General features: G+C 43.3%; 1 protein-coding gene across 1 annotated transcript; it reads right to left on the minus strand.

The window, feature by feature from the left end:
* Positions 1-4,965: 4,965 nt before the first annotated feature.
* ubald1a (UBA-like domain containing 1a) lies at positions 4,966-24,149 on the minus strand. The gene is made up of 3 exons (XM_034571229.1): positions 23,582-24,149; positions 22,869-22,928; positions 4,966-7,278 (listed from the first exon to the last, which is right to left on the minus strand). Exons 1-3 carry the CDS (start codon positions 23,687-23,689, stop codon positions 6,964-6,966), a joined length of 483 nt encoding a protein of 160 aa, XP_034427120.1. The 5' UTR covers positions 23,690-24,149; the 3' UTR covers positions 4,966-6,963.
* Positions 24,150-24,384: the final 235 nt, after the last annotated feature.

The following is a 24,384-nucleotide window of genomic DNA, read 5'->3' on the forward strand; positions in this document are numbered from 1 at the left end:
GTAAACAATCCACTACCAAACAAACAGTTTGATCATTTATAGAGGGAATTGGATAAAGATTAAATTGAATTGAGTAAGTTAGATAAATAAATAAATACTGTCTTGTTCTTGTTGACATGTATGCTATGCAAGTAGAAGCTTTCCCCACATCTAGACAGGATTCTTCAGCAGTGGCGCAGACACTGCTCGGAGAACTCATTCCACGTTGGGAAATTCCGAAAAGATGTCCACTGATAATGGTACACCATTTGTAAGCACAGCTTTAAGGATGCTGGTGAGTATGGGTATCGACACGAGGCAACATCGTGCCTATCATCCCGCCAGTGGCGGGGCAGTGGAAAGAAACAAACAGTGGAAGGAGACAACAGCACATTGAAAAACGAACTGGTAGATATTGCGTAAACCTGTCCCCTGTACTCTTTAAAATCCACAGGCAGGTGATGGACTCCCTACCGAAATCCATAGACAGGGAACTGCATGATCTGAGACCAGGAGACTGGATTGTGGTGAAGGACGTGAGAAGGAAACCAGGAGAGCACGTCGATGGAACGAGTGCAAACCAAGTGCCTCTCACCACACAGACGGAAGTGAAGGTCAACCTGGAGACATGCAAGCCATTGAAGGAGGATTTCCGGAGCCACGAGTGGATTCTACAGGACGGAGCGTGCGTTGTGTCAGTGTGCGAGCCTTCAGCCTTCAATTGTTTTGTGTTTGCAAGCAAGGAGAGGTGTGGAAATGATTAGGGCCACACGTCTCTAATCTCAAGAAGAGGCAACACTTTGAAGAGGGGGTTGGTGAGGGGCACTGCTGATACAATAGCGCCGAAGGGGGAAAACAACGACACCTGATGGGACGACTGGGATGCAGTTCGAGGGAAAAGATGGTTTCCCTGTTCATGAACACCGTCATCGTCGTCCTGCCACCAATAATATGGCATGTGAAACCTTGGCAGGAAGAAAACCACGAAATATAACCTGAGCATCAAAGTCAGGACAAAAGGAGAACTCATGTTCGACTTCCCTGATGAACTGACAAAGCCTGGAGAATGCATGGTTTGAGTCCATGAAAATATCAGAGACCCAAGCTCATATACAGATTCAACTCATTGTGTGTAATCAAGAGATAAGAGTTCCACAGTGTGAGTGTCTCCAGATGAAAGGTTTTGGAGGACTTGCCCCGGGGGGGGAGCACTGTGAAGAACACACACAAACAGATGAGTTTGCTCTGGAGATGGAAGATTAACATCTTTAGAGGGGGGCTGGGTTTCCAACTCTTTCTCCCACTGTCTAGGGTCAGGAATGACTCTGCATCACAGGATGGCTTTGAGAAAAGATGCTAGCCAAGAAGGTGTTTGTCACATAATCAGGACGAATTGTGGCACATACACAGTGAACATTTTTGACAATATGATGCATATCGTTTCAAATTTTTAAATGACCTATTGTCCAGAGAAAGAACAAGGACACTCAGATTCCTGAAGGGCGGAATTGATGGTCACGCCTACTTTTGAATGATTGCAAAATATGTTATTGAAGTTTGTTGAAACCTATTTGAATTTTCATGTGTGTATTAGTGTTGTTGACCTGTTGTATTGTCTTTTGAGTTTAAGACTATGGTTATTTCCTTAATCAAGTCTATGATTGGACGATATGTTCAACTTCCTGAAACTCATCTATCCGGGATGTTTCCCTTCCAGGATGATGAGATGGTATAAAGATGTATAAAGGATATTGAGCCTTTTAGGCTCAAAGGGGGAATTGTAATGGCAGATTTGCATTTGTGTAATGTTTAATAGAAGAACAGATATGTATTTAGAAGAAGTAGATAACAAATGTGTTTCTGTGACTTACAAGAGTTGCAGAGGGGACTATAAGTGTTTATGGCCCTCACATGTGTGTCTTAGCAAATGCTTCACTGCAGGGGTTACTTAGTGTGTCTGATAGAGATGGGTGAGGGGAACTCTGCATTGTATACAGGACTTGAGTCTTTTGATGTTGTAGATCTAGATAGGGGATCTCGGAGACAGATTGTCTCACACCAGAAAGGCACACCAGGGGGCTGAGACGGAGATCTGAGACAGGAACTCTGCCCAACCTGGTCAGTCATCAAGAGGCTGAAGAATACCTTTTGGCTCCTCGCGGGGAGGGGCTTCTGATTGTATAAGTGAAGTGATTCTCCTATGCTCTGTGCTCATTCTGTACACGTCACACTAGGTGGATGTGTGGGGTGAGCCCACCTGCAGGTGTAAATTAAACTTACCAGAGAGACAACTGTATGATTTGTGCTTGACTTTAAAATTCCCATGACACTGCTTTCCTGTGGTTTTAGCTGAACCGCTCCAAACCCTTTCATTTGTGTTTCTAAGACAGTTGAAAGATAAAAGTTTCTGTGCATGTTTAATCTAAGACTGAATAACAGTCAAATGACAGCAGCTCGTTATTTAAACGGACAAAATCATATTTATTTTTTTTAGCTTTCATCAACAACATTCTTTAGCTCATTAGCAACGCAAGCAAAGAATCGCAAAGAATCATAATTGTGATTTTGCAGAATTTAAACTCTACTTATATTTGATGTAGTGATTGTGATTGACAAATAAAGATGGACGACACGATTGCTCGATTTTCTCAAAGATGGTCTCTGTCACATTAGGTAGTTCTTTTCAAACCCTCTGGTAAGTTTGATTTTAATTAGTTATTTGATTCTATAATATGAATGAATGACTCGGTCGAGCAGAATGTCGCGGCAGGACCTTGCTACCGCAGCTTCATCTTTGATCGCTACCGCACAGACTCTGGCTCCCAATGAGCAAGATGGCAGCGTTCATATCTGGGATATTGTGGTTTCGTTTCTGGATAGATTGAGGAAGTGTAGACAATTCGGACAGAGAAAAATAATGTGTTACTGAAATTGGACTCGCATGTTTAAATGTTAAAGATGCTCTGTTAAGTTTTAAAGCTCTATTATTATGTGTATCCCTGTGGTTTAGCAAACCTCTTGAATGTTAGCTTCCTAGCAGTCTTTGTCTTACCTGCAATTGTTGACACATTGCTGTGTTTCACACCAACAACAGTAACCAATGGAAACAGCGTGAACAGTGTGCGTGCTATGAATGAGGGGGCACCTACAAATAAAAACAGTGCTCCATAGCGCTACTAGTGGGCAAAAACTCCACAGGCAACCTTTAAGTGACATTTACAATATTTTGCTCACAATAACATGTTTTAGCTTGTAGATTGTGAAAGGCTGGAAATCCTCCTCCTCAAGTGTTGCCACATTTTGTCACAGAGAATACAGTTAACACATAAAAGTGAAGGTCAAACTAATTTACAAAAAACCTCTTGAGTGCTCTGCAGTAGCAAACCAATGTGGTGATGTTTACACAAGAAGCGGGACAGGTGTACCGACGGTGAGCCATCTGTGACGCCGTGTTGTGTCCACACCGAGCACTGACCCAGAAAACCTGGTTTTGTGTGAAAGATAAACTGAACAGAGAAGTATCCCCCCCCCCCCCCCACCCACCGTGCTAACAACAGCCCATTTGAATGCTGAACACTCTTTCCCTTATAAGCAGATGCAAACTTCCGAAGCGTTGACGTCAGAGCACGGAGTGATTCACGTTTTGTTGAGATCAGCAGTTTGGAGCCGATAGATGATTAGCGGTGACCACAATGGCATTTTACTGGGAAGCTAAAGATATCACCAAAGTAAAACAGGGAGTCTGCAGATTATTTTGCCGGTGGCCTTGCCGCAGCATTGTCTGAATAAGCAGCGCAGTGCTATCATTAACTTATCGGATCATCGTTATTAAGCGATGGCGGCCTCGAGTCTCCACTTATTCCCCTTTCTTGGACCAGCCCTGTGTGTTTATTGCTATTCCTGTTCCCACACGCTCGTATGCAGAGCGGCGCCCGGTGCCAAGTTGTCGACATTCACCCGAGCCCTCTGACACACTCACAGCGGCTCAAAGTGGCACACAGCGATCAGCAGAGGGTTCCTCTCTTATTTCCTGCAGAGGAAGAAGCAGCTGAGGACATGGAGAACTCTGTGACCCTCCTTCACCACCAGTACTCCACCACCGGCATGTGGGTGTGTGTAAGTGGTGGGTGTTTATCTATGGTGATTTCGTGCAATGCGGGGCAGCTGGTGTTTGTGTTTACGACTAAAAGAGGCAAAGATGGCGATGGTCTCCGAGCTTTAGTCCCTCTTTCTAAAGCCTTTCTCCCTCTGCTACGCCACACTGGCTTTTATCTGCGGCCCCTTCCATCTTCAGCTGCCGAGCATCAGGCAGACTGCCTAACTCTCCGACACGCAGGGCGAGAGAAAGACAGACGGAGGAGCAGGAAGAGACAGAGTTTTGTAGAACATGATTTCAGAGTCCGCCTGGGTGACTTTATGAAATCCGCCCTGCTGAAAGGTAGCCAAGCGTGAGATTAGGATGCATCCATCTTCTTAGTGTCATTATTTAACACATTGCTCTGGCGTCTCTGGTTCTCTCTCTGACGCACACACACACACAGTCATATCAGCATGGCATATACAAAGAAACAACATCTCTTTCAATGTTAAACAAATTACCATAGACTATATATAAATGGACAAGGTATCTCCTCTTCTAAAATATCCCAGATACAATTACAGGACATTATGTTGACTATTATCATATTATCATAGTCCAGTTTTAACCATAGGTACCATTTGCCTAACCCTAACCCTAATCTAAAACTAACATTAACCTTTAAAACATGTCTTCAGCTTAAAATGTAATGATTCACGTTGTGTGGACTTGCTTTTTGTCCCTATAATGTGAACGTGAAAACTGATTTTGGTCCCCACAACATGAGTAAAACACATACACCCCCTATAGTACTATTAATGTGTGGCCCCTTCCTTCGAAAAATATCCTATTCACCCATTTCAAACTGTAAAGTTCCCAATGTCACACACCCAAGTAAACCAAGCACGTTAGATTGACATACAATATTTATTTAGGTTCACAAAAATGATAAGTTAATTATCAGGTAGTCCACAAATATTGTGGGAATGGTCTCATACAGTCATACAAGGGGGGGAACATACATGAGAAACCATTTAGGAACAGGCCCACCCAGAAACTCTGATTTTACCAAATAAAGTATGAAGCATGGAAAAAAGGATGAACTCGAACATTAGTTTAAATCTAAATAATAAAAAAGGAAGTTGGTTATTTAGTCATTATTATATCCATAATTTTTTTTTCCTAATCATCTTTTTAAAAAAAGACTGTCAGCTATTCAAAATATCTCATCTTACTCTGCCTGCTTTTATCGAATGTAAAAAATAATCCAAACAGGACAAACTAAAGAAATGGGCAGACCCAGCATTTCAATATTGCCGTATGTCAGGGTCATCCCTGAACTGTCCCTCAGCAGTATCAATGGACCAGGGACTGGTCAAAACTTCAAACCTAAACGTTGTAAAAATCCCTCTGTAGTACACTAACTGAGGGTATATATATTTATATATATATATACTGTATATCTGAAAGTAGTCTGTAGTGTCCCAAAATCGCTTGTGGTGGGCTCCCCCCAGCTGCCCCAAACCCATTTTCTTCTTCTTTTGTTTCTCATATGGAACAAGACACTTTGACTATTGCATTTCTTTTAGCTTTGGGAATAACACCAACCACCCCTCCCTCGCCTTAAACTCCACCCCCTCCCATAGACGTGTCTCGACCTCATGTATATTTGCTACAAAAGATTTTACACATTATGAACACATCATGCAAAGTGGCAATTCTGTTTACAAAGATGGAGTAGTCGTGTTTCGCTTACATTTATTAAATATGTGGCCATTTTAAGTTGCGTTTGATTCACTCTTTCAAAAAAAAAAAAAAAAACCTGAAGTCCCACCCAAGTTCAAAGCCTCCTCCCTCAACCTATCAACAAAAACAGAACAATTAGCATTAAAAACGATATATTACATTAAAACCACGACTGCTTGTTTCGCTTGTAAATAATAACCCAAATCTCCAGTGGACAGTTGTAGTCTGACTCCGTGTTTAAAACTGTGTCAGGAAAAAAGCCATCGCTGCGAGAATCACTTGGCATAAACGGCTGCTGCCTTTAAGAAAAGAAACCTTTAAAAACATGTCCTGTGTCGGTGGTGGCAATGGTTGGTTTAAGAAGAAATCCCTGATTGGCTGAGAGAAGTCAGGTGACCACCAGGTGAGGTAACAAAAGTCCCACCTTTGACGATGGGGGTGACAGTATGGAGGCGTTTCCTCTAGACGTGTGTCAATATATACTGTATGAGTGTATGTGTGTGTACATTTTTTGATTACAAACTTGACCACCCGCTCACATGCGTACACACTCACACTTTAAGTGCGTGATGATTTTTGAGTCAATCTTAAAAACACTGCATTGCGACTTCCTCTCTCCTCATGCAGCACAGACAGTTGCAGAAACACAGAACGCCAGTGACAGAAAAACACACTGGCTGAAAAGACGAAAAAGAAAAAAAACCTTAACAAAAAAAAAACAGAAAATTAAGTTTGCTGCCTTGAATGTCCTTGAACATCACATAGAATCCTTGGGCGTGACAATTTTTTTTTTTTTTAATTTCAGTTTTTTTTTTTAGTTCAATAATATTTCTCTTATCTATGCATTTACTTAGGAAAAAACTAACAAAGATTTCAGTTGCTCTCTTATTACTATGTGTGTGCGTATCTTTTTTTTCTTTCTATTTTTGTATTGACGTTTGCATTGGTTTTCTCCTCTTCTTAAATTGTCCTCGTTGAGTTTTTCTTGGTTTGCGTAGTTTCCATCTCTTTCCGTCCGTCCATCCGACTTTTGGGAAAGAAAGGCCGAAACCCATATTTTTTACCCATATCTCCTCCCCACCCCTCCCCACCTTTATACCCCCTTTCCTTCCCTCCCCCGGGGGGGTGGCTGGGGGGGCTTCTCAGTCCTGTGCGGCCCTTCATCTCTCTGCCTCCATCACTACACTAGCCTTCTGCTCAGTGCCCCCGTGCGGGTTGACACCCGTGGGCCAGGCAGGGCAGGGCTGCGTGGGGGGCTGCCCCTGAGTCCAGAGTCCCTGTGGAGGTTGCGGCACGTTAGGTGAGACCCCCCAGCCGCCGACCTGGGGGGGCGGGGGCGAGGTGGCCATGGAGGCGGCCATGGGGCTGCCGCCGCTGCCGCTGTTGAAGCTCTCGGACGCCTTCAGCCGCGAGAACATGGTCAGCGCGTCCGGGAAGTTGGGGGGCGTCGCTGGTGTGTTGGCTGGGGTGCACATCTGGGAATGAGGAAGGACAGAGAGAGATTAATGAAGATCCAAAACAGGAAACAAGACTTAGAGAGGTAGACCTAGACAGGAAATAATTCATAAATCTTGATGTGTTAAGGGGACTGATGAGTGTGTGAAGTTTAGTGCAGCTCAATTGAACTCAAGGGGACTGTCGGGCCTCAACGGGGTATAAACTAGACTGAGTGCTATTCTAGTTTATTCTAGGACATTGTACATTGATATTTGGGTTTTTGACTGTTGATCTGCTGATTTGTTATCTGAAGATGAACATTTTGAAAAACATTTTTCACCGTTAAAAAAAAATTAAAGAGCTGAAAAGATTTGTTGCACATTTGCCAAACAACACAAAATTAATCCAAGATTTGAGAGAATCCCTTTCAGTTATTAAGTTCTAGCCCTTGAAATGTAAACACTGGCACATCTTTGTAGCCTATGGCAGAAAAATCTACATATTTATGAGAAAAATTGGATTAGTATCATTTTTATTAGATTGTACGATTAAGAGAGAAAATGAGCTGCAGAGTATTTTATCTGAAAATGCAATTCTCTGGTTCCAGTTTCTCCAATGTGATATTTTATTGCTTATTCACCGTTTACATCACTGTGAACTGATATCTTTGGCTCTTGGCTCTTTTCTTTAACTACTTTATAACAATAGATGAAAGCAATAAACATTTAGTTGACACAATAAGCACCAGATAGGTAAAATAGGATACAAATATGTACAGTACTTGCTGCAGGTTTTGTACAACTTGTCATGTCACTGCAGCACAGTCTGTTTCTTTGAGATGACAATCAGTGGACAAATCTCTTGCTCATGTAAACACACTGCACCAAACAATGATATTCAACAAACATCTATCAGGAAAACCAGACTTTGACATTGTTTAAAAGACGGAAAAAGGGACTGTTTGAAATGAAGGGGAATCCCAGGCGCTCTCAGCTCCCCCCAAGGTCCTGATGGTGATGGTGGTTCAAATGCTTTGTTTACATCCACTTCCTGTTTCTGATTTTAGCAGAGAACACAAACCTGGCCAGACTGAGAGAATAACAGCTAATTTGCTTTGTGGAAACAGCCACCAACCGAGTCTCCTAAGTCGTATTCCACTCTCCTGAGCTCTGACCTGCTCCGACCCTCCTTTGTGCCAGCGGTGTTATTGTTCCGCTGGCAGGAGTTCCTTCAGTGACACACCCCGAGCTCCCATAATATGCCCGTGTGCCAAAAACAACACTGGACCTGACACCTTGTAGCTAGCATGCCATGTGAACAACATGTTTGGTTGTTTGAGAACAGAGCGCCTTCATCGTCAACGTCGTCTTCCTCGCAAACTCTGTGCCCTGCTTCCTCTTCCGTGTCCCCGTCCATTTATGACCAGGAAAACAACAACCTCCAGTATTCCAAAGGGAAGCAGAGGTGGTGCTACGTTTAGCTAGTAGGCTTGGCATCTAAAAATAAGAGCCTGGGCCAAGACGTTAACAGGGCGGGCACCTTACATGGCAAAATAATCCTGAATCGCTGAGAATAAGTAGTGGAAGAAAACAGCTTGGCAACTCCAAGGATTAGGATTTTAAAAAGATCACAAATACTTGAAAAACTGACAGGACAGAAATAAAAAATCATCTTCTCTTGAGTCCACAAGACTTTTTACTTAACCAACCACTTAGATTGTGATTATGTCCTTATATTATATATCTTCATCCTCAAAATGTGATTTTCTTCTGCACTTTGACGATGTCCAGACATTTCCTACAGCTTCAGGTTGTGTGTTTTAGGAGGGAGTGTGTGTCAGGGGGGGGGATGTATTTTCTGGAAATGGGAGTCATAGGCTCCATGAATCAACTCCTGGGAACAGCAGCTGCAGTCACACATGAACACTGCATGTTAACATGCTGAAGAGGAGGAAAAGCTGAAAAACAACATTCCCAGCTGACAACCAGATCTCAGGCGGACCTGTGGTATCTAATCTACCCTTTGGCTCCGTCACCCATGATTCTCAGACTTAGCACACACGCAGCCTTCAGGAGAAAAATAAATAAACAGAGTGACAGGGACACCATTCCTCCCTTGGGGGTGTTATTGGACTACCCTGCACCTTAAAAAAATGCTGCGGCTTGCAGGTTGGTCCTGCGAACAATGCATCCTGAGCTGGGCCGGGGGTTCTCAGGGTGGCATGCTGTTATGAAAGGTGAGTGTGTCCACTGTGCACTCTTGACAGGGAACGCTGGCTCATGTCTCTGAGGCCACTTCCTGCGGTAAAGAGACACCCTGGAATGCTGAAGTGACCTCCGTGACGCTTCCTGTTCTTGGCGGGCAGCGGTGGATGTTACTGGTTGGATTTCTCAAACCTTGTGATCTGTGTGTCTGTGGCTCTCTAGTAGAAAACGATACCAAAAATGCTGACAGATTGTCAGCTGAGACCTTTACATCTGACTTACCCATGCACGGACACATACATACATGAGCACGTATAAATTTACAGCTGCAGTCAGCGGAAAGACAACACATTTCACTTGCACAGACTGTTAAGATACTTTGTGGCTTCTGCTTCACAAGGATCGAAACGAGAACGATACGAGAGGGAGGCGGAGGACAAAACCAACTTCAAACACCATGTGTGCGTCTCACAAAAGCCCACCTCACACTCCTCCACTCGTAAAATAACACAAACACTTCTACTGTATGCGTCTGCGGTCTGAGCAGAGGACCTTGGACAGAGACGGAGAGACGCAGACGCTATCGACCCACCGGGAAGAGGATCTGGTCCAAAAACACAGCAGCTCTCTTCTGCCAGAGTTTGGGTCCAACTGCTTAGCTGACACTTTGTCAGTGATCAAAGCTTCAGCAGAGCCCAGAAGTGTCCGCATCACTGTTAGTACACTGCAACCCCCAGATACTGTACATAAACAACATATATCTCACTGCAAAATAAATAACCTGCAGTAGCGTTATCTCTTGATACGCATGCTCGACCAATCGCGAGTCAATCTCAACTGTCAATCATGACGTTTCCGCCAGTTATTTAAAAGAGACTAACTAATTAGAACAGCAGTGCGATAAGAACTACCAAAAATGACAGAATTTTTTTATATTTTCTCAATGCCGACCGTATTAGAGCACATGACCTGTCTGATGTCAGAGCAGAGAAAAGCAGTAGTAAGAATGGATTTGGATGGATTTTCTACACACAGATTAAAAAAACTACTGCAGCAGAACGCAGGTTACTGTGTCTTTACCCTTCCCGTGTATTATGCAGCTGACCGAGTCACAGATTAACTCTCGCTGCTCTGAGGCGAAGAGTAAATACTGCACGAGCCACTGAGGCTGGTGTCTGCAGATCGAAGTTCAAATCCAATTGGCTCTCAGACCAACGACGGGCGATGTGGGATTTCTGAAGTCACAACACGAGGGTTAATGATTCATTGGAGAAAATCACTAACTTTGTGCACATTAGCAACAACACACGCACAAGTTTCTTGAGCATATGTAATACTAATATGGACGAAAGCAGGCAAAGTAGAAAAATATTTATGTTCATGCCAATATAATTTTCCCCAATAGCAATATTACAAAAGTCCAATGTTTATCAATATATTGCCTATGTAATGCGCAGGGAAATAAATGATGGACTTCTTTGTAAAATGTTGAAATGTGAATGTGAAATTCTCTGTCCAACCTTCAAAATCAGCCTTTAAACTTGAAAGAAACAACAATTGTGATAATTATCAATATCAACTCATATGAAAATTTGTATGTCAATATAATTTTATGTAATATAACCCAGGCCTAGGATCTCAGTGAAAGGTCACACAAGTGATTGCACTTTTATAGTGTAGCTGTTTCATATAGTTGATATCCAAATTTGAATTCTTATCTATTGCCCTTTCACTCTAGACTCAAAACAGAAACTGATTTTATGACTGTGAATAATAAACAAAGCCTGATTTATCTGCTGCCAAACATTTAAATTGTTCAGAGATGAGAAAAATAAAGCTCTTTGTCCGGATAAACTTGGGCCTTGGCATTTCTTTTCTTCCGCTGGTTATTAAGCCTCATTTCCACATAAACATGTTATTTAAAAGTATAAAGAAATACATGTATAATGATATTACAGATATTTAAGATTGTGTTATATTTGATAAATAGCAATGACTTGTAATCCCACATGTTTGAATCAAATAATATGGAAATAATCAATAAAAATGATGCTTCTGGCTGCATCCGTATCTGGGAACAACTGATCAAGGAAAAAAAGAAAAGCACATGCAGCTTCTGGTTGCCTTGAGAGTGCCTGTCGCTTCAGGATTAATGCCAGAGGTCCGCTGAGGTAAACCTGCTTCTAAATCTCAACTGATGTCACTGTACTGTGTCACAGTAAATTGTCGACTTCTAGTCTCCTCTCCAAAACAGCATAAGATGTAATGTGAGAAGACTGCGGGCTTTGTTAGTCAGTTAAAAAGCCTGCAGGATAATTTAAATTCAATCCCCAGTCAGAACAGCACAATAACAAACACTGGAGGAATATCTCTGAGGTCATACAGTGTTTAGAAACACACGCACACGTTAACAGCAGTTGTGTCAAGGTGAGGGCCTCCAATTGGACAGACTGTGTGTGTAACCGCATCAGAAAATGTGTTTCAGCAGCCATTTGTTCAAGGTCTACAGATGGAGAGACAGGGGGAAAATAAAAGAGACAGCGAGACACGGTTTGTGTTCAAAACAGGGCTTACAGAGAGGTTGTCATGGGGATGGTTGTTATGAGGAAGCGGCACAGATCTCCTGTTGATGGGACGAAGCTGAGGCAGGGCCCGGCTCCGCGGCCACGGTGGCCACAGAGGCCCGGCCCTGTCCGCCCTCTCTTCAAGTCTGTTTGCTGGGCCCAGTGGCAGGGGGGGGGGGGACGCATGGCTGTGGTGAGGCCCCACAACCTTTAAACAACCCTCCGTTTGTGTACATACATGTGTGTTTGTCCACAAACACAGATGAGCTGGAGTTATTTCCAGTGAAACCGACCACATTCCTCAGCAGCATCAAGTGTGTGTACGTGTAGGCTCGGAAGAGAAGCTCTCTTTTTCCTCTTACATATTTGTGCAGAGGGTCCAGGACAGGTACATTTAATGACCCAGAGCGAACTCCTCCACGTAACAAGCACCTCAGCGCTGAACACACACACAAACACACACGCACAGACTAATCGAATTTCACACTTTCTGGATGTTTCTTTCCAGCTGTCACAGGAATTTTAAGCCAACTTTTGCATTAAATTAAGCGCGATCAGATTGTTTCCACCGACTCAGCTAAAACATACAACATAAAACAAGGGAGGATAAAAGGTTTGAGAATAACGGTTTAATTTATTGAAATTTCAAACCTACTGAACACGTGCATCACTTCCTATTCAAAGTCTTTGCTTAAGTTGTTTCTGACAAGGGTTGGGTACCGGAATCCGGTGGCAATCAGGCATCTGTTCCTACCAAACACAGAATTCAGTGCTTGAGCTACGTACTGAAATAGTTTCCCTGCTTACAGACAACTGAAACATCGCTGCATGTGCCAAGTAAACATTACACTTAACTCTGTTGGCAACAAACTCTGTACATGGCTCTGGCAGCACGGAAAGTTAGCCCACAGTTAGCAAGTGGCTCCCTCAAACTTGAATCGACACAACAACAAAATTCCTAAAAAGCTAAACGGTTGAAAGTGTGGTTGTATTTCACGTGAAAGTATTCGCCACCGGGACATGCAGCAAATGTTTGAAAATACTTCCATCTAAAAGAGGGGAGCATGACAAACTCCGCACCTGGCAACACACGGGATACATTTGGGAAGGGGAAGCTCTGTCTCTGACTGCTTGTGTGACCCTCATGTCAAATTTAGTTTTAAAATTACGGTAGTTGTCTTAGGTTTTATTTATTATGTAATTTTTTTGTGTTAATTTGCAAAGAGTTTAGCATTTATTCATTGTTGTATATTTAAGTTTAGCAGGCTTAAAACTGTTAAACGTTAACATATTCAATTTCAACTTTACCAACCAATTTACCTTCGCAAATAAAAAAGCTGATGTAATAGTCTTTTGTTTTGGTTCAGTCACTGTTCAAGTACCATGTTAAAAGTATTGATTTAGCAAACACAATATCCAACCTTATTTCACTACCCTATTCAATCAGCTACTTTTCTCGTTCATTTCCTCTGTTGTGAAATTTGTCAGGAACCTGTGACATGTTTTGGTTTCTCCACCTTCTCCGTCGTTCTCTCACTTCCCTCTCCCTCCCGTCTGTGGCTCGTACAGTTCACACATTCTTTGTCAGCACTTGCAGCAAACTGTGCTGAGAGATCTGTGAGACACGAGAATGACGGCGATGCGCACCGCCTGATGTCTCCGTTCTCATCCCAATGTTCTTACGAGACCTGGATCTTCTAATTTGGGGATTTTAGGTATTATTCACAATACACGTCGACAGAGACTTTTCAGGGAGACTGTCGGGAACAGTTTCTTCACTCCAGCTCATCTATGAGCTTGCGAAATTAAAACAAACCCTATACCTGTAAAAACAAGACCAGGACTAATGGAGGTCAACTCTGAGATCAATTCTTCTCCAAAAGAAGACTTAACATATTCTACATCATGTAAACATAAATATTCCACTTTTACACTGAGAATTTCTTCTGTTTGTATTATTATTATTATCTGCGTTCGGAATCACATGCTCACGTTATGTTGAACACTTACGATAGTGTTTCCTTGGTTTGGGCAGAAAGTGACAGGTCATGTAAGATCTCAACAAGTCTCAACTCCAGCAACCTCTTCAGTGTTCACAGGATCCAGTCAATCAAAAAGGCATTTAACCGTAATCCTTAATCCAAATTTTTTTCCATTGAAATTGCTGAGCACTATTAAAGGGCAGCTCAGAGGAATATGGCTGCTGTTCAGCGGTGAAAATGTAATCATACTTCTTAAAACAACTCCTTGTAGTTTGGCAGTGTTAAGGTAAATGTACCACACACAAGGTGCCACAAAATAAACCTTCCCATTTATGGATAACACAAAAGTGTAAATCTGACTGCAGGCTAATGCTGTCATTCATGTAATGCAGGGCTGTTTCTGACCGATGTCCTGTGAGGACTGTGAAAATGAGGAACAAATAGCAGATTAACATTAGAGGAGGTGAGATCGCTCCAGTCGTAGTTGATGGTTGAGTCTCCTGACCAGGATGTTAAATACTAACGTTTTGGGGTTGCAGATGTGACAGATGATGATCTACTATACATTTATATTCTGCATTACATGATGTGTTCAAAATTGATTGTGGGTATTTAAAATGGTGATTGTTTCTATAATCAGAAGAGCCTTGGTGCTCGAACCGGCACTGGCAAATAAATCTTTTAAATCGGGTTTTAAATGTGCAGATTTTCTCTTATTCAAGAGTCATGCAGTTTGTCAATTGTCCGACTCTTTTTTTTCGATAGTTCATAGTTGTTCCAAATCCTGGAATAGTGACCTTCCCTCTAGGATTTTCCGCCACTGATTCAGGACAGGCTTTCCATTCAAGGAACCTGCGTGTGCAGCTGCTTAGTAGAACAGCAAACAGGAGGGCAGAGGTCAAGTTTTCTCTCTAAACGCTTGACTTACATCATGTTAAAAGGTTACTATGAAATTATTGCTCAAAAACGCCCAACATATGTTACTGACACGCCAGCTTTAACGGGAGACATTTGGGAAAAAAGGGGGCAAACGGTGAAAGAAAGAGGTGGGGGTGCTTTTAGTAAAACAGGAGATGGAACAAAATGTATCACACGACACAAACCATTAACTTTACATGATTCTGCTCCCCTGTTAAATATTTAAAAAGCGAGAGCTCTCATGGTGAGTGTGTAGCGTAGCACTGCTTTTTTTGTTTTGGAGCTGCAGCAAATGCAACCATGACCTACAACTAGCATGGCAACTATGCTAACCATATAGCAGAGAGAATGAGTAATTGAATAAAAATACTTAAATAGATATAATACTTAGCATTTAGCTTTGCATTAGTCTTTATCAACGGAAATGCACTATTCTGTATTACTGGAAATTACATATTAAAAACAGCCATTGTAGTGTGTAGAGATTTATACTATTATAAAAAGAATATGTTAGTTGTTATTACACCTGAACACATTTACCTTGGAAAAGACTTGAAAACTCATAGGTTCCACTGGAGGTTTGACCCTTTGCAATGAAGTGTTATAATATTTGTGCAAATACTACAAAGTCTTCAACATATTCGAGAGATACTCTGTACTGAACTTCCGCTACCGATTTTAAAATCAGACCAGACTTCCACCCATCTGTTTACCAACATGCTTTGTAGAGCTGCACGTGGAAACATGCCAATCCTTTACATAATGGAGGTTCTGCACCCGTGTCACTTTGTCATAGCATCACACACCAGAACCGGACAAGCAGCTTTCTGTGTCTGTGTTTTATTATCCCGTCACACATAACTCACCGACAGGAAGGTGACACTCTGGCTTTTATGATAGTGGCCAGGTGTCAGATCTATATGTTTCTTCCCCGCAAACAAAATGAAGGAGGCCGACAGGTGCTGCTGAATATTTCAAGTGGCCGCCTCCTCACCTCTGACCCCCTAACCCTCCTTCCTACATCTGAGCCCCAGTCTGTGTATATTCGTGTGTGAGTTAAAACTGTATACACACATACACGCAGGGCCACGGCTGGATCTGAGCTAACAAGGAACCTCGGCTGATCATTAGCCAGGCTGGGCTCTGTTTCCCTATGTTTTTCTGACACTGGACAATAAAAGAAAGAGACTGAGATAGAAAGAGGAGGAACAGAAATAGAAAGCAGCTGGGTGATGGGACGGAGTGGGGCATGTGGTCTAATCGACCAAATGCACACACTGCACTGCTCAGTCACAACAATGGCTAACAGGCTAACAATAGGTGTTCAGTGGCCCTCTCGTATCTAGAAAAAGTGCTGTCAACTGGTAACAGGCTGGCAGGAGAAACTACTGGGCCGAAGGTCAACGCGAGCAAGAACAAAACAAGATTGCTGTGCAAAGGCTCAGGTTTAGCTTTGCAAGAGATATATTTTCTTCAGATCAAAATTAAGGTTTTCTTTCACCTCACATGCAACTAATACGTTTTCTAATTTGCGTCAGTTTCTGTTTAAACCAAAACCATTGCACTAGAGCACTATCTGGTAGAGATTGAATGCAAAATAGCAAATCAAAGTTTCTCAGTGTTGCTGTGACGAAAAGAAAACGTATTCATCTGTATCTGCTTAACCTTTTGCACAGATGACAACAAATGCGAGGATAGAAAACACAACCAATGGTAGGTTTTTGCAGCAGATTCCTAAATTAAAAACTGTGCCTTCACATTACTATTATTACAATTCATTTATCTTGCCTTCAGTTTCAGATCAAGACTGGTGAGGGGAGGACAGGGACGGACAAGGCTGTGGAAGGTGGCAGCACAGAAAAGCTGGGTGAGGGACCAAAGGGTCAATGCTCTCAAGTCAGCTGGTATGAGAGCCTGGCTGCAGTGCTGCAGCTAACCTGAGAAAACAGGCCAGTGAGATGTAATGTGACAACTCTGTCTTTATGCAACAGACACGGTTCCCATGTGCTGTTTGTGTTCCCTGAGTCATAGGCCTGAACCCATTGTGTGCCTTCGAGTGTACTCTGTGACTCCAAGAACCAGTGTGAAACCCAATCTAACTCTAGCGCTCATAAACACATCTGGTCCTCACAGTCATCCCACATGGATTCCCATTCCCCTGAGTCCCTTGAGCCAAAGACTCTGTGTGTGAGAACATGACTGTGTGTGTGTGTGCGTGCGTGTGGTTAGACTTCTGGGAAGCTGTGCTCTTGGAAACATGCAGGGCAACACGCTGGAACATGCAGAGCACAGGCCGAGCCTCTTCAGATGTGGCAAACTGCCTGGCATGGCTGTACAATACACTGGTACAGACACACACACCCACACCCACACACACACACGCACAGAGAGAGAGAGAGACACCAATACATGCACACCCATTAACATCATTACCAGATCTAGACATGATTAACTCTGAAATCTGACACACACGTAGGGTATTATAACTGCGCACACACACTGACACATATAAACTCATGAAATCACACCCAAACAGTGGGAGAAAATAAACTGGATTTCACCTCATTCTACACTTACTGACTTCTGCAAGTAAAGTCTGCAGCAAGACAGAGAAACAGCTCGTCTATATTGAGACGGAGAGACACAAAGCAACGTCCGACTGATCCCATGTCAGAATACAGCAGGAAAATGTCCAGAAAACACGCATATGATGCAAAAACTGAAAAAAATCAAAAAGGATAAATGATCTCAGGATGAAAAAGAGGTGCCCTACATGTAGAAGACTGCCGAAAAAGATGTCAAATTGGAAAGACTACGAGATTGGCAAGCTTTTGGTGATAAGGCTAGATGCCGATGTTGACATGCTGTAAACAAAACCATTTAAAAGTCATATCCTGCCTCCCACCAGCTCTGCTCAGGTGTCACCCCTCGCCTGAATTTTTCTGGACATTTTCCTGCTGTTGTGAAAGCGTCTGACTCAAACTACCTCTTGCTGCGTTCTTCAAATGTGAAAGGGGAAAGCTGGAAAATGTCCGGACCCAATTTTCCAAACAATTTGAAGAGTTCATGTCTGAAAGCAGCTTAAGAAACAATCCAAGTATATTTTTAATACTGAAGTTATCTTATCTCCATCTCTCAGTGTGGTGATAAACAGTTAGAAGTAAAGACAAAGAGAAACAGGAGCAGTAAGTCGTACATGTTGTCACGCCATGATTTATGAAGGTAATTATAGCTTTGCTCTCCTGCATGGGCACATGTCACACTCCAAATCTAATTTGGACGAGATCTTACATGAATGAGAGTTTGGCATTATAAAATCCTTTTGTTAAGCCGCACCCAGACACCACAACCGAATGTTTGTAGTTACTATAAACAAACGCACAAAAAAAACTCCTCCTTTCTCCTGGTGGGTGTTCATATTGCCAGGAAACGGCCTTTAAAAACCACCTCACGCCCACGTTTATCACTGGCCCCGCGGTGCCCAATACCATCCGGCCACGTCACCGCACCCCAGCAGTCAGAGCTGAAGGTTGCCCTTCATAAAATTCGCAGTTTCATTCAACCTTGTGCGTCATGCCACTAACAAATGGTAATTATAACACAATAAAAAAAGTGATCATATAAAACTATGGAGCTGCTTCTTCGTGATTCTCCGGGTGGCCGAATGCATGTCGAGGCGAGGCTGTGCTCTGCAGCAGAAGGAAACAATAGAAAATATACGAGTGGATATTGACTTACTGCTTATAATATCTTTAATGTGCTCATCTACACTAGACAGGGCCTCATCCACATAATCAGGATAGTATTCCTTATATTGTAATGGGACTTTTGCAAGAGAGGGAGAGCGTTTCTTTGTCTGTACTTCAATACAAGAGCACATCAGAGTGAGAGCAAGAGGCAGACATAAACTAAGAGTGAAGAAATGATTCAAGTGGGAAAGGAGAATGTGAAATATTCCTTAAATGGATTATTTTTATTACCCTGACCTACTAAAGACAACAAACTTTTCAGCAGCACAGTCCTGACTCTACCGCAGGGCTGCCACATGACGACCTCGCTGCCATTTCTTTATTAGTCATAACTCGAGCAGAAATTACACACATGTAAACCAGGCTTTGTCGGCTTAGTCCGCTCCTTTCCAAGCCTAGTCACATGTTCCCAGACAACAGTTGAAGTCATCCAGCGGCGGCTACTTCCTCTTCTGTGGTCACATGAGGATTCATTCACTTTATTGTGCCTGTGTGTGCCCCACACGAAGAGATGTAAAACATGGAAACACTGACATCGGTGTGAGCACGCAGTGAATTGTCAGTGGTATTTGTTCCCAGAATTAGGGATAGAGCAGTGACAAGACTGAAGGAACTATTTCCTCAAGTTGCTCATAACTATACGATAACCGCAAAGAATAGAATTGCAGCTATGAAAACATAACGATTAAACTGTTTCAAATCTACTCTACCTTCATTCAACAACTGGAAGTCAAATTGGAAAGAATCATCTATAGTCAGAAATCAAGACCTGGAATATCTGAAACAAAAATATAAATAGGTCACAACTAAATAATAATACAGAATTCCACCCTTAATAGTTGTGTCAATTTTTTGTTGTTATCTTGATTTTCTGAACATTTATGCAAAAGGTATGCTATGCTGTATATCTATGTTTGTAAATATATGTACATATGTGCATGCAATACCTGCATTATTTTATTTTATTCCTTTCTTTTTATTTTTTAGTTAATTAATTATTATCATCATAACCATCATCATTATTAATATTATGCTACATCCTTTTCTTCATTAACCCAAAAATACATTCTCTTTCTAATATTATTCTACACTGAGGCAACCATGTGTACATAGAAGAGCATTTTTAACAGCTGGCATTCCAACTGCGTAAGGAGATATTGTAAACACCTTGTCAGAAATAACTCAGACTTTACAGAGCCGATGCTTTAAAATGTGCTTGAAACATCCCTAGAATATGCACGGAAATTCCATGTGTGAGTGGACACGCCGACATGTTGTGAAGGTGGCAGCTGCTTTGAGCATGCGTCTAAAAACAAGAGGACGAGGACACGACACGATTAGAAACTCTCCGACAGGAAACGTGGACGGCAAATTGAATACTTGAGCCTGATGTTTTGCGTCCTTTCAAAGAGAGAAAGTAATGAAGCTGGCGAGGGAGGTAAGATGAGTGAGAGTGTATAAAGTAAAGAAAGAGACAAGGGTGCTGTGTTTTTTTAAGTCATACCGGCCCTCCTCTGCTGTGAAAGGGTCCATTTTGGGCCGGTGCGAGCGTCGCATCCTGTAGGAATGTGGTGCGGTTGCCGTGTTTGTGTGGGCAGGGTGTGTGTGTGTGTGTGTGTGTGTGTGAGGAGGAGAAAACTGGGAGTAGACAGGGAGGGGTTGCATGAAACAGAAATGAGGTTGAACTGAGCTTAGGGCCTAGGTGTCCATCAGAGAACATACTGTAGATGCACGCATTGGTGACTTCATTTGAGAAACACAGTGATCCACAAGCAACTCTCTTCGAGGCAACATTCATAAGTGGATCTCCCAGAAACACATATTGCGTGCATAAACACAAGTGAGGAAAAATAAATAAACAGGCCTAAATGCGTGCCTGTGCAGAGATTGTAGCTCTTTCACATCATGTGCCAAAGCAAAGGCACTCCCCGCGGTCCAGGATTGTTAATGACAGGAGCTTTAGCTAAATCCTACAGCATTCACAGCCTTACAAAAGACTGTACTGGTGAGTGGACCGGTTAACCTCACGATTTGATATTCGATACAGGGCACGAACCTGTGACATACAATGCACAAATGATGTATTAACAATAGTGCACGTAAACAAATCTTGGCTTAGCTCACAAGGCGAACGCTAATTGCTACAAATCCCGACCAGACAAGTTTTGTATAGCGATGAATAAATGTATATATTAAAACAACGGCACTTTGGAATCCAAGATGGTTTCTCTTCCGTGAAGCCGAATTTAAAAGGGAAAATTATCTGCTGGTACCCCCACATTCATACATACATACATACATGTATGTGTGTTTGGGCCTCAAAAAAAGACAATGGCCTATACCAGCTCGCTGTGCAGCATCCACAAACCGTGTGACCTACATGACGTCCAAACCTGCCCCGCTGCCAAGAACTGCATGTCTACAGGCGATCTGCTGGGGCCACCGGGGCTGGGTTGAACTGAGGCTTCTAGCCAAAATAGCAATCTTTGTGTTGTAACCCAAAGCACTGACGCAACATTTTGAATCACAGAATTGCAACTTAAAATGATTCCCGTTTACTGTAAACTGAAGAAAGAGAGAGGACAGAGAGAGAAAGACAGAGGGTGTGAGAGAGAGAGAGAGAGAGAGAGAGAGCTAAGAGTGAGAGCGAGAGCAAGCAAAGTGGATTAGATTTGTATACCAACGTACACTGCGGCCTGATAAGCTGCAGGTTGGACACGCTGCCTTACTGTAGTACTGTTGTGACTCACACACAAACACCCACTCTGTGCATGCACAAAATACAAATGCATGCATGTGAATTGCACAAGCGAAAACAGAGACGCACGGCCTTATCAGCATGTGTAAAAAAGAAAAGAGGATGTCGTTAACTCATGATTATGCAAGAAAACTGCCTCTAACAATAACACCACAGACACTCCTTGGTGTTCCGCGTTCTGACTTTCATTAACCAGTGTCTGCAGCAATCGTGCTCGGCCGTGTTTGGCGGACAGTTTATTCTCTAAATTGAAGAGACACATTTCATGAGCTAAATAGAGGCTGCTGTTATTTACGGATCTGATCATAGGAGGGTCTGATTTTCTTTATTATAACAAGGCTGTGATATTAAAAAAAGTGATTCATCTCACTGTGAGCCATTTCTATGCTAACTGGCAATATTGCCTCAACTCTGAGGATATAAAATGTCACACACACACACACACACTCGGATAAAGCAATACAAAAATGAAATCCTCCTTCACCAGTCCCTCTCTCTCTCTAAAGAGACAGAGAGGGAGCTTCAATAAACGATCAACAATTTTCATCCAAAAATCCCCTCACATCCATGTCAGACTCTTCCGGAAGGCAGCTGTTGCTGGATGCTGCCATGCATGCAGCTGCAAACAAAGGCTTGTGTGCTGCCAAAGTGAGCTGCTGCTAAAAGCCCAAACACTGCTGGTGTTTCATAATGTCCAACCCCTGTGTGTGTGTTTATGTCAGCTGAAAGTCTCCTGCAGCCCCAACGCCTTCCAGTTTACTCTTTACCGATTTAGTCTGCTCTTTAGTCCCCAATGCTGTCATGCAGAGGGGGGTGGGGGGGGGGGGGGGGGGGGGGGGGGGGGGTAACAACAGAATTACCCATGGCAATTGCAACAGCACAAGGGGTCTATTTGTAAGAAGTGACTCTACTCTTCCTGGAAACAGACATTTTTTTTGTCTTCTATCCAGCAAATGAGAGGCACTTCCTTCCTTTATGCACCTCTGTTGATCCAATGAAAAATGTTGAATTTCATATATCAACATTAATCATTTCCACTCCCTCTTTCTCACCGCCCCCTACACACACACACACACACACACACACTACAGAGAGCGAGTGTGCGAGTGTGTACATCTCTCCCTCAGTGTGGCTGCTGCTGCAGCTGCATGCCTGCCTGTGTTTATTTCTGGAAGCTCACAACATGGCCGACATGTGCTTTGTTATTGTTAGTACAACATCATCCCTGTCGGCCTATAAGGGCCGTTTATCGCCCCATCCCACCCAATACAACACAGCAGCCTTAAAGAAGCACCATCTGAAAAGGATGATTGATAGAATAGAAGAAATAGGACAATGAAGAGCATTTAAAAAGCTTGTTATTATATATATATATATTTATATATATATAAATATATATATAAATAAAACCCTCTTCCTCCCCCATCGTCGTCCTCCTCCCTCCTGCACTCACCATTTGATGATGATGGCCGTATGGAATATTTGTTTCTTGGAAAAAGGCACTGAGGGCAGTCTACAATGAAAACACAGAGAGGATTAATTGTATCATCATTGTCATTGTGCGTGTGGCAGCTTCACATGAAGTTCGAGGCACAGGAATCGTCCGATCGCCGCTCGTTTTCACAGTGGACACAAATACACGAGCTTAGAAACGGGATCTTCAGTTGCTGGATCCACATTCGCCTCAGACTACAGTTTAGTAGGCTAGTCGATACAACGCGGCGGTCATCTTTATTGCGTAACCGCCGTCGCTGGCCTCGCCTGCTCGCCGCTGTCATGTGTCGGATTACTCCATTTAATCTGGAGTAAAGTCTAATTGGATGTGCTCGGCTGTACGCTTCGCCCCGCCGCATGCCTGTGTGTCCCCTGCTGATTTAGCCCGGCTAAAGCTAAACAGATACTTTAAATACAGCTAACAAACTTCTGGCTTCAGGGAGGAACACACACGCGCACTCACACACAGCAGAGGGCTAACACTGCCGCTTTGTTTTTGTGTTAGCTTCAAAAAAAAAAAAAAATTTAAAAAAAGTAGCCAGAGGCAGACTATGAAGCTAGGCTACATTTAAAGCTAACGGTCGCTCGCAACGTAAACACACCGGCGCCATGTTGACTCCTAACATTGTTTTGTCTGCCCTGTGTCACTGTGTTGTTGTGTTATTGTGTTACCTCGAACTGCCAGTGTGCCGCCTGCAGAAGCTGCTTCGCCTGGTCTGCCGCACAACCCGCCGTCAGGACGAACTGGTTAATCATGACTTGATGTTTGAGTTCATCCATTTTTCGACGAAGCCCGGTGTCCTAACTCGCGGCGGCTGGCTCTGGAGCTCTCTTCGTGACTGGTCCTCTCTCGGTTTGCGTGTTCTTCTTCAGCCCAGTTGTATTCCGCTCCCCTGCCTTCAGTCGTCCACCATTACAGCCGGTTGAGCAAACACAAATATTTACTGTAGGAGCGGTAGTGGAAGGGGGGAACGCCGCGTGATTGACGCGAGGGCGCAGCCAATCAGGGCGGAGCGCCGCCGGTGGGATTTGTATGCTCGGAGCGGAGGGTCTCGGAGCGGCGCGTCTTTAATCCGTCCGATTATCTTAATGTTTCACACTTAACGACACGTTAACCGGCAATCGTTCACCACAGCGGCCGTCTCTAGCGTGGGGGTGTGCGCGTGTGGTGTAGGAATCGCCGCCAAGCTCGCCAATCCCCGCTGGAGGGATCGCGGAAAGGGTTTGTTTTGGACTACAACTCCCGTGAGCGCCCGCTTTGTTTGGAAAGCTGCAGGAGGCCGGGTTTTTTTTGTGAACGACGGCCGCTCTCGTCCAATTCCCCGGCGCGCTGTGTCCCCATGATGCCAAATATGGTAAACAAAACCCACCGTGGCCAATCACATCGCTGCGAGTTAAGTTAGGGACAGGCCGACAGCCACGGTGCACACACACACACACACACGCACACGCACACACACGCACGCACACACACA

Source organism: Hippoglossus hippoglossus, chromosome 19 (genome assembly GCF_009819705.1).
Source record: "Hippoglossus hippoglossus isolate fHipHip1 chromosome 19, fHipHip1.pri, whole genome shotgun sequence".
NCBI lineage: Eukaryota > Metazoa > Chordata > Actinopteri > Pleuronectiformes > Pleuronectidae > Hippoglossus > Hippoglossus hippoglossus.

Excerpts from the sequence above, each read along its gene's own strand:
- ubald1a (XM_034571229.1), bottom strand. The coding sequence starts at position 23,689 with ATGGATGAACTCAAACATCAAGTCATGATTAACCAGTTCGTCCTGACG. Across the intron at positions 22,929-23,581 it reads CGGCACACTGGCAGTTCGAG|ACTGCCCTCAGTGCCTTTTT; the intron begins GTAACACAATAA and ends TTTTCATTGTAG. Across the intron at positions 7,279-22,868 it reads ACGGCCATCATCATCAAATG|ATGTGCACCCCAGCCAACAC; the intron begins GTGAGTGCAGGA and ends CCTCATTCCCAG.